Source organism: Dermacentor variabilis, chromosome 4, assembly GCF_050947875.1.
Source record: "Dermacentor variabilis isolate Ectoservices chromosome 4, ASM5094787v1, whole genome shotgun sequence".
NCBI lineage: Eukaryota > Metazoa > Arthropoda > Arachnida > Ixodida > Ixodidae > Dermacentor > Dermacentor variabilis.
Window position 1 is genome coordinate 53,217,750 of NC_134571.1, and position 11,420 is coordinate 53,229,169.

The 11,420-nt window shown below is 43.4% G+C and overlaps 1 protein-coding gene across 3 annotated transcripts in view; it reads right to left on the reverse strand.

The window, feature by feature from the left end:
• Positions 1-11,414, reverse strand: part of LOC142579158 (F-box/WD repeat-containing protein 7-like) — a 37,575-nt gene extending 26,161 nt beyond the window's left edge. The window contains exons 1-5 of one of the 3 annotated variants that reach the window (XM_075689103.1): positions 11,395-11,414; positions 6,915-7,080; positions 5,578-5,711; positions 4,780-4,984; positions 943-1,179 (exon numbers count right to left, since the gene is read on the reverse strand). In XM_075689103.1, the coding sequence (XP_075545218.1) occupies positions 943-1,179; positions 4,780-4,984; positions 5,578-5,711; positions 6,915-7,080; positions 11,395-11,399 (747 nt within the window). In that variant the 5' untranslated portion in view covers positions 11,400-11,414. Of the gene's footprint in view, positions 1-942; positions 1,180-4,779; positions 4,985-5,577; positions 5,712-6,914; positions 7,081-10,423; positions 10,947-11,019; positions 11,318-11,394 lie in introns of those variants that run through there. The other 2 variants (XM_075689104.1, XM_075689102.1) reach the window with 2 other exon arrangements.
• Positions 11,415-11,420: the final 6 nt, after the last annotated feature.

The window sequence follows — 11,420 nt, forward strand, 5'->3', positions numbered from 1 at the left end:
TGAATACTAAATGCTGAGTATCAAATGTGCAGATGCAGTTATTAGCAATTCTAACATGTAGGGCCCAAACTCTACACAAAAGATTTGCATCAACAAACATGGCAGCACGCATCGAAGAGACGGCTCTCACCGTGTAGCACATTTGGCCTCGTTCGTTAATACCATTCGTAAGTCTGCCCCACGTGCAATCCTGATAAAAGCAGCTATTTAGCAAAGCCCCACTGTCACTCATAAACATAGAAATAGCTTAATTTTAATCCTAGAATGTGACATCCTCCTTCAGCAAACCCAACGGTACCACGTGGGTTCGATGAACACCGAAATAAAGCGCCAGCAAGATGGTACAGCGGCAACATTGTACGTCCGTCAGAGAAAAATGCACGAATGATGAACCAGACGACTCCGACGGGCCTACAGAGTTTTTCACTATATGGTGAGAAACTATGAACCAGCTTCAGTTTCATTCTATAATGATGATGATAGCATGCTGTTGGTTTTGATTTTAGTTTTGCTAGCTGCAAAGCATCGACGGAAGGAGGGCTTTGCTCTTATGCGTGCTTTGGCGCAGGCTTGGCGCAATTTTCCGCTAAAATGCCGTTTTGGCACAGGGCCATGCAAAAGTCTACTCTCGGCACAGTTTGGTGAAGTTGGTACAGCTGTTTCACCACTGAGCATAGAGAAAATTGTCTGCTTTCCAACTGAAATGCAGAAGTGATAAGGGGCAATGACTGCAGAATAAAAGACGATTTGCTGTTGCTGAAAGCCAGAATTCGAAACCTTTGCATGAAGCATGCGATGTGCTAACAATTGAGCTACACGAAGCGCCTGCATGGCACCAAGAAACCACAAAGGAGCAGAACTTTTTAGAAGATCAAATGGCTTGACCTGAAAGAATGGCCATATTGCTATCACAAGAGTGGCATTTGACTTTGTCAACCTCACCTGGAAAGTGTCGAGCCAGGCATCAAGCTTTGGTGGTTGAACTAGCGTAGATGGGTGTCTGGTGCGCCGAGCCGGTGTGGGCGCAATGTCTCGGTTTTCTGCTGGTGCCACAGAAGAAGCAGCAGTGCCAGCAGCAGCAGCAGGTCCCTCACTTGCAGTCACGTAGCTCGTCTCCCACCCGCATGGCTTCTTGCCTCCTGGCCGTTTCACTTCCTCCCTCTTGCGCTTCAGCTGGCCCTGCGCAACAGATTTGCAATGTTCTTCAGACACAATGCACTCACAATTTTATGATTTTCACCTTCCCCTGACTTTTCAACATTGTGGCTAGAGCAGAATATCCCTTTCAAATTAGATGGAAGATCAGAAAAAAAAAAGTACTATTTTGATACAAGAACTGGACGGATAACTAGTACTTCGACACATGCTTCAAGTTCTGCCATTTTCGTGCTGACAGGCAAAAAAAAAAAAAAAAAAAAAAAAAAAAAAAAAAAAAAAAAAAATTCACTGAAGCAACTTCTGATGAAAAAAACCAAGACCCTAATTCACTTCAGTATGCCTAACCAAGAGGACTGATATTTGATGCTTCTCTTATTAGTCATTGCTCTATCAAAGAAAGGATTCATATTTCTCTCAAGAGATGCACGGCAAGAATGACAGGTAAATACAGTGTAAAAAGATTGATACATGAGAAGTGCGGCGCCTGTGAGTAAGAATAGATGTGCCAGCATATTCGTGCCTGCGCCGAAGGCTGGATTTGAATCTGACGGTGAAAGGTTGCTGCCCCCAGTATACATTTTCTTTCTTCTATTGTTTTCCCAGTAAAATGAATCTCACTTTAAGCTTTTTTTCTAGACATGTATATAATAGATACAATATACAGCTTCTACTGGCTCAGCCAGACAAGGCAGCAGAAACTTAGCTCTTTCTGGGGCAGCAGCAGTTGGAATGGTTGGAATCACTAAGAGAGGGAAACAGACAATTCTTGTCAAACTAGGTCATGCTAAACTTGCTGAAACTTCTAAAAAAGAAATAAATAAAAATCTGACTAGTGTGGTGTGGTTTGTGTTATATCTAAAATGCTGCAAATAACTCAGCATTACACCTTAATCTACACTTTATATGTAAAGCTCATTAGAAACATTCTGCAGCAAGTTGCAGCACCTTCATATATACACAAGCAATCTGTTCCCACAGTGTTCAAAAGTAAGAATGACAATAGTTAACAGACAATTTAATAGCAATGACTCCTTACCAGCAGTATAAATAAATGCTAAGACATGAATGCAGAAAAACGTGGTGCTGGTGCAGTATACAGTTGACTTCTGTTGATTCGACCCTGACGGGACCGACGAAATCGATCGAATTATTCGGCTGGTCGAACTAAACAAGATGCAGAAACAATGCCAAAACACACTGCTGATTCATTTGGCAGTATTTGAGCGGGCCTAACACGCCCCCGAATCAAATGCACGGCCACTTTCAATGTAATCAAAGTACAAAACTAACATAGAAATTACATTAAATCTCCAAAACAAAGCAGAAATCTAACCTTCGTTCAAGTTTTTTTTAATGGCATCCAGTTTCCTAAAGTCAGCTTTGCCGCAATACAGCCGTGTTGCGCGGTAAAGCGAGGGAACGTTGTGAAGGCGGTTTTGGTTTTGTATCCGACTGCACTGCGCAGGCAATCTTCGGCCTAATTTCCTTAGATAAAAAGAGGCATGCATTAGAATTGGGTAAATACCCTAGTCAGACATTGCAAGGTACTGTTGTTGCTTGATATTCTCTATAATGCGGGCAGAAAATAGGCGTTTTTGATGGGAGACGTGTAACGCATTCACTCTTCCCTAAGCTCCACGAAGACAGATGGTGCCACTAAAGGGGTCATTATTGGGGTCCCCATAGGTGACAAGCGCGTGCATGCTGACTGTTCAAGTTAGAATTATCTAGCAAATTCCTATTTTAGGAAAGAAATAACAAATGCCTGGGCCCATAGGTGCCAGTCGAGACCTTCGGTCAGTATTGAATTAACCGAAGTCAAATTAATGGAAGTCTACTATACTAGTACAACACAGTTACTCAATTCTAACGCACTCTTGATTGCAATGCCAACACAGTTTGACATCAGCACATCATTTTGTAGTAATTTTTTTTGCGAAGAAAGTCACGGAAACTCAGAAGCCGTGACATGTCAGTGCTGAGCATTCCATCAGCATTGCAACAGTAGCATTGCATCAGCATCACATGCTTGATCCCAGACGCTAAGTAAATACAACGCAGTGTTTTATGGTACAATATAACTTGATAAGAGAGGTCATACTTGTAACTCTGAATTTAAAATTTGAATTGCTGAAAATGTCTACTGTACAGCAATTAATAGAATTGTGCTAGCATACACATCCTGTTTACCATGGAGGACAAAGTACAATCTGCAACATATCTCTTTCAGTTGCAGTGTACACATTAGTGCATGAAACTTTTTGTCAGGTCTGTCCAGTAGCAGCATAGAAGCAACCAGAGACACTGGAGTTGCAGGTCGACAGAACCCTGTGCTTATCCATGTTGCTCCCATTTCACTTCAACCTACAGGTTATTAGTACACATGACAGCTTTACTAAGTGCACAACCATGATTGAGGGGATGTTTAATGTGCAGTATTTAGTCATCAAAGGTGAAGTAAGAGCTTTTTTCCTGCATTGTAATGCCTGCAGCCAAAAATTAACTTTTGCGTGAGCTTTGAGCAAGCAACTGAAATCTTTTGATGAAAAGACAAATGACTAAGTGTACACTAAATGAAGACTTACTCTGTAAACGACGACTCGCTAGGAAGCAGTTTGTCGAAACAGAATGAAAAAAAAAAAAAAACGGTATTTTTGACCGAAACGTTATTATTCTATTTTGGTGTGAAACTGAAATCTTTTATTGGTATTTCAGTTCAAGGGGAAAGTTGGCAATCCAAAATAACCAACGTCAGGCAACATCAGCATTAGCGCACATCTAAGGCAGGGATAGTGCAAATGATGGCCAGTCGAGAGCTCCACTTATCTAAGCCTGCCGCTCTGTGCCCCAGCAGGTCAGCATTGTAGCAATATCCAGGGCTTGCGCGCTGGAGAGTTTATTGTCTCGTTTTCTGCAGGTACAACACCTTGTTACCAAAGATTTATAGTTCATTTAAGTTTGTTTTATCAGAACAACAGTCTTGCATTTTGGAGAGTACATTCAATGTGCTGCTTCCGAGGTCATGGCTAAGTTCCTTGACTCAAGGCCCTGAGCATGATCTCAGAATTCGTAATTCACTTACTGAGAAAAAGAAATACCATGTTTTTCTTGTTAGTTTGCTTCGAAAACGTTTGCATGCAAACCAGAGCTGTTATAAACCATTACGGATCATTTTTCTTGTTCCGAAGCACAACTTTTTTTAGTGCAACGAAACTAAAACTAGAAAGAAAAATATTTCGTTCTGACGTTCTGCTAGGAAGTGTGCAAAGGATAAGCTGCAGTCAAGGATTCAACAAAACTTGTCTGGTCAGGTAACACAATGATAAAGAAGTTGCGGTCACTGACTCAGTCACTGGGGAAAAAAAAAGCAAAACATTTCGGAGCCCGCATGGGGTTTCTTGGCCACACTGTGGCCAGGGAAGGGAACCTGTACAGGCTCCCAAGATGTCTCCGTTTTTTTTTTCACCTTATCTTGGTCAATGACCCCAACTTCTTCAAAGGACCTTGACTGTCCTTCAATGGAGTCTGCAATGCCTTGAAATAAAATTATGTAAATTTGACACGTTTATTTTCAGTCTGTCATGTTTCGTGACTGACGGGAAAAGGCAAAAGGCTACTCACGCCTGCTGTAGCAGTTGCTGCCTGCTCATCCTCGCCTTCAGCCATGTCTTCAGTGGAGGAGCAGCTACCTTCGTCATCGCTTGTGGGAAGCCCCTCTGAATGGAGTAATCTGTTCACCGAAGTTGCCAAAGATGTTGCCTCAGCCTCCAAAGGAGCTGCCAGTTCCTCTCGGCTACCACAGCTGCTGCTGCTCCCGCTGCCCCACCTGAACACAAGGCTAAGCCTGTCACGTGCCACTCTCAGTAGGCCTGCCACATCTGAAAGTGCCACCGTTCAATAAAAACTATGCTGCAAGCACAACAGCAAGAAAAATGATATGTTAACTGGTTGACAACGTACATGAGTGGGGAACAGTTATAATGTAGAGGGTTTCTCGACTTGTCCCGGCAGCATAGAGACTATTACATTCCACTATTTAGCGTTGTGTTGTCAGCATCACACTTGATTCCAGACCGTGGTAGCAACATTTCAATGGGAGTGGACCAAAAAAAAGAAATGATCCAAGTTATTCAATAGTTATGACAGTGTTAAAGAATACAGGGAGGTCAAAATAAATCAAATCCTTAGTGCAAGTTCAAGATGAATATGCTTGATGATGAATATGCCTTTCTTATTGGAAATGAATCTTAATATGCACTGCATCAGTGAAATACTAAAAGGGTGCAGAAACTGTTCAGTTTATTCGGAAATTAGGCTCAGCAGAGCTCATCTTAAAGTGACTCTATTGTATTTGGATCTTCTAAAACCAAGCAAACAAGAATGGTGAATGACATGCAACACAAAAGCATGTCACACAACCTGGTAGCCCGAGCGTCCTCGGGTAGATTCTCCTTTGGGGTGCATGTCAGGCTCAGCTGGAGCTCCTGCAGCAAGGCCGCATCCACTCCAGGCACTGCCAACAAGTCCTCCACTCGGTTGAAACCTCCCTGCAACTGCAAGCAAACAACTGAATAAGAGGTTTGTACATGCCACGGCAATTACTCCAGATTAATTCTGACTGCTTGGTAATTATGCTGGTAACTGCAGTTAGGGACACAATATATTGTATGACAACATGCTATCATGCAAGCATCAAGGCTGTGACGAGCACCAGAATCACAGCAGAACAGTGTCAATACATGTATCAGCAAGGTTCTACTATGCTTGTAAAGTCAATTACTTATTCCCAAACATTGTGACCTGCATGGAGCAATGTTACAATCTGAGAGCAGCCAGAAGCAGGCTTTTAGCAGATATAGGCTCCAGTTCACTCAACTCACTGAGTATTGGGCCCATTTTCTCAGTAAGTCGCTTTCAAGGTTGGCAATCTGTAGTGCTCTCAGGGGTTAATTTAGTGGTAGCAAATGTGTCATAAGAAATGGCAGACCTTCCACCTACCCTGTTTTTATATCAGTAATATTTGAATGCACCAATAGATTAAAATTATTGGGTTTTACGTGCCAAAACCACAATCCGATTATGAGGCAAGCTGTAGTGGGGGACTCCGGAAATTTGGACCACCTGGGGTTCTTTTAATGAGCACTCAAATCTAAGCACAGAGGTGTTTTCACATTTCGCCCCCTGAAAAATGTGGCCACCGTGGCCAGGATTTGATCCCGCGACCTCATGCTTAGCAGCCTAAGACCATAGCCACTAAGCAACAACAACGGGTAATGCACCAATAGATTGCACATTGCTCCAGTGAGTTTTTACTCTGCGCATTATGTTAGACGTCAATGAAAGCTTCTCTGATGGTAATCAAAGAAATTATGGTACAATCTTTCTCTTTGAAGCCAAAAAACAGTGGAAATTTTGCTGTACTATGTGTCGTTGACGTAAATGGAACAAAGAAGCAACAAATGAGAGAGACCAATAGTAGGGAGCTTTAGATATTGCGCATCCAAAGTTAGGAAAATCGAACCACCAGGTTTACAAAGATGCAAGAAATATATCAAAATAACACAAAAGGGGTACAAAAGAATGCAAGCAGGGTGTGGCACTTTGGCCCTGCAATGACACTAGGGTGTGCTATATCTGGAACTCTCCAGTTTCTCGGATCATCAGATGAAACAGGTACGTCGCAATATTTCTTCTTGACAATGCAAAACAACAAAATGACACACGACACACAAGTTGCAAGGAGACATAGCGCTGACCCTTCGAGCTGCCACAATGGCCTCGGCAGCTGTCCTCCCCAGGCCGACGACCCTTGCCAGGTCGTCGACTGAGGAGGTGTTGATGTCCACCATGGCATCATTCCCCTCGGCTTGACGTTCCTCCGCAGACATGGGCCTGCCCACGTCCGCAGTCTCAGAGAAGCATCTAGAATGTAGAAAAATGGGGCTGTCAGGAGCAAGCCACAATATGGAGTCAGGGGCCATGCGTTAAGACTTCAGCAGAGTAGTGAGCCTGAAAAGGATTTTCTGAGAAACCAGCGTAGGTTTTCTTTAGAGCATTTTGAAGTGTTTTGTTTCTGATGAGCCCGTATAAAATTTGGACTGATGGGGTTGATAAGTCAAAACTGACACAGGCGATGAGAGGTGCTGTAGTAAGAGGCGCCAGGCTAGCTTCGACCAATAGGGCTTCTTGACTGACCTTTTTTGTGTGCTTTAAATAAAGGTCCAAGCCCTTGAACCTTAGAAAATTATTACAGGTAAGGCCTGAACAATTTACTAGAATCGTTTCTGTGAACCAGTTTTGGTATATTGATAACCAGGAAATCAATGCATTAAGATGCATTGACTCGCTCCGTTTTTCGCGATCACTGTGCCTGCCACATGCGAGCGCAACCAGAAGAAATGTGCGCAACTTTTTTTCTTATAAGCAGCGTCATCATACCTAGCCTATCTACTTACATGACATCAGATTTTTTTTTTTTTTACATCTTGATAAATGTGATGATGTCACGCCCAGTATTTTGAGAGAAAATTTAGGATCGAATTAAGATATCTTAATGCTTGCTCACCTTCATCTTACTAAGTATGACACTTTTCAAACCGTTTTCAACTTCGGAAGTATTTGCCACTACTGCTTTAATATGCATTCAAAGCAAGGTACACAAGCGGTTGCATTCACCCCCTTTCAGAACACAGCAAGGAACCAAACCCACAGCCTCAGCAGTGGAACATGATAACCACAGTGGTGCACGCCCTCCAGAGCCCTCATGCTGTTTCACTTTCATTAACCCTTTACGGCCATGTGTCTTTCCCGTCAGATGACGGGGAGCACCCAAATAAAGCAGGCTTGCACTTGCTGGTTATTTGGGTTGGTGGAGCCAGCTTTTGGTAACTTTTCCAAGTAATAAGTGCACTTCACAATGTCTTCAGACAAGGGAAGCCCTTTTCCTTCCTCTATGCCTGAACGGGTTTGCTAGTGATTTGTGGTGTGCAACACCGACAGGATGGCTGCGTTTTCTACTCGTACATTTTATGGACAATATTCATCCAAGTTCAGTGATTCAGAAGAGGATTTTGGTACTGTGGATGAACATATTTCCCCTTCAGATGGTCATCAAACATTGTCGTACAACAGCACTTCAGCAGACAAGGACTATGAGGACCCTACAGACCGGCAGTCCGAATCCTGGCCTCCACCTAGGAGAGTGCCTAGAGTACCACCACAGTGCTCAATTACTGTCGAGAGCCACACGAATAAGTAAGTTTTCTGAAATACATCATTTAACATGCGTTTATTTACCTAGCACTTTTTCTGCATGGCATCTAAATGCACGAAATGGCTCCCGACTATAACAACCACAAACTGAGCAATTGTGTGTGACCGCAAGAGATTAAACTTCAATCTGATGGGTCTCTGCAGAACTCATCTCGTCAAATACTGAAGTTTGCAAATTCCACACACCCCATATACCAGAAAATTCACATACTTTGGCCATGAAGCAAGAATTACATGCTAAATGACTTGCAGAGCGACTTTGCAGCCAGATTAAGACAAAAGCAGTCCGTATTCTGCATAAATTTACCGTATTTGCACAATTCTAATGTGCACCTTTTCTGAATAAAAACTGCGTTCAAATTTGCATGCCTGTTACAATCGTAACTAAAAAAAAGAAAAAAACTCAATGCAACGTAGCTAGCTACACTGCCATCGAATAGGTCATCTGAAGGTGATGCTCGGAGACATCGCAAGGTGGGGCCATGGTGCATGGAATGCCCTCCTGCAGACAGTAGTTGCATGAGCCTTCGAGCGTGGCATTTCTAATGAATTAAATGGAACTGAAAATAACTTTCTGTGGTCAGAAGACAGCGAAGAGGAGGTGTCGTCGGACTCCGATAGCGACTAGCCAATAAGATACAGCTGTGTGCGTCACTTTGCAAGTTCCCTAATATTGTTTCAACAAGGTATGCGTCAACTCAGGTTTCATTACTTGATGTGCATGGTAGAGTTGGCACCAAGTAATTTTTTGAGATATCTGGGCGGTAACATAACTGTGCCTTACAATCGGTGGCGTGGTAGAATCAAGCAAATATGGCATGTTGATGATTTCATTTGCTGTCTGTCTACTCTCACACTACTCGTATCGCTGTCTAAAATGCTTTTGTTTCTAAAACAATGCCTGATAGCATTCAATCTGCAAGACAAACACAAGAGAAGCGCATTATCTTAGCTCAGCAAGAATAACAACATCGCAGATGATGACGAAGTTGTTTTAAGATTTTTTCAGGTCATTATTTGTTACTGTCAAGCTCTCATATAACGACAATACTGGCTGTTCCTTTGTTTTGTAGTTAACTTTGTTTTGATCTATATGCCTTGTAGCGGCTGTTTGAAAGCTGTGTATTCAGCTTTAAGCTCAGGTAGCCAGCTTGAAGTACCTGGTAAATCTATTTCATTGAGGAGCAACAGCAAATGCACATCTTTTGCCTTCTGTTAGGATTGATGACCTGCATCATGAACTTCTATCATGAACTTGACACTGCTGCATGTTGCTCATGCCTACCCTAACCATAACATCATGTCTAACAGGGCAAAGCACTACCACTGGCACAGGGTTTTTGCAACAGTTGTGCCTAAAAGGCCTGATTTATGCTAAACTGTTGCTTTAAAAATTATGCATAAGTACTTGTCCCTTGATACATGTTTAGCTAGTATTGCAATTAAAACAATTCATTTCACGTATCAAGAGCAGAACTTACTTTCACAAAAAGGCCTCCACTTTCATTGACACTGCGTGTATTAAAATGCATAGCTGCAAAGCTAGCCTGTCAAAACTGTTGTCTCTGCACAGACAAATGACGGTCCGGAATAACCAATTCTTAAACGTGTCTACAAAGCGTGCATGTGCATGGACACTCAAAAAAGAAACTTTTATGCTTGGTGCAATACCAACTACATTATTTTTACGTGACATGCTGAGCCAAAAAACAATCACATAGGTCATGCAAGGGTAGCCACACATGTGCACAGGTCGAAGTGTGTCGCTTACTGGTGACCCTACATAAACTTGCATGTTTATCATGAACTTCCCATAAATGATGGAAAGAAAAACCACGAAGAAGGAACCTGGCTCAAAGGCCATCACTTCTTAGTGCTAACAGTAGGCATTTCGTCAATGGCTTGCGCCAGAATCTACGGCACCCCACCATGCGAGCACTACAAGGCGAGCACGTGCTCGAAGAAAACGTGGCCAACGGCATGCGATTCTCACACGGGACAGCGAAGCCGCAGAAAGTCGTCGAAATGATGCCGTAGGCTGCGCCACACACTGCAGGTCGCCTTGCGAAGTGCAAATGCACACACGCCCAGTACGCGCATGAATGCCCACACCTTGCTTGCGTGTATAGTCGCTTCACATCGTCGGAACAACCAGCCAGCTTGTTCGTTGTACTGGCAAGTCCCATTCGTAAATTAAAAAATAATCACGCAAAAAGGGCGCGCAGTTGCAGGTCGGCAGACGTTGATATTAGTTTCTTGGAAGTAGGCACTTGCGGCACCCCCTGCTTCTAATGGTCACTCGGTGACACTGACGGATTAAGGAGGACATACACGCCTCGCGAAGCCTCATGCACAAGTCCTGCGCTACCACTAGGAAGAAACATCACCTGAGGTTTACACGCTAGTTAAAAATGGTCGTGCACTACACGCTGCTCTAACAGTGAGAAAAACAGCCGTCTAGCGTAGACAACACAATGCCTCGTGCGCGCAATTTCTCTCTCCAAACGCGACGCAGCAAAACGAGCGGTCCCAGCACGAAACACAACACATAATCAATAAGGGACGAGGAGAAAAGGGAGCCAGAATTACTTTCAGGCAAGATGCACGGCGAGTTCCGACTTCGGGCGACTAAAGCACACGAGTGTTTCGGCCACTCAGCAGAGCCCAAGGCCTAACCTATCCGTCACCATGGTCATTTGACACTCGCTTTTCAGGACACCAGCATCATGGGTTATCAAAACCGAAGGCCCCGGCACTCGTCCTCACGACTTGTCGCCGCAGGTCACAGCATTGCCTTCATCAGTACGCAGAGAGATCGGACATGACCAAATTAAGGGAGACAGCTATCAACACACATCACGGACAAGCGGCCACTGCCATGTTGTTAGCGACGTCACAGAGGAAAAGAACACACATAAAATAAGTCTGAATAGATTACCCCATGATTACCCATTACTGACTTACTTCATGCGACTGCGGAGGTTACATTC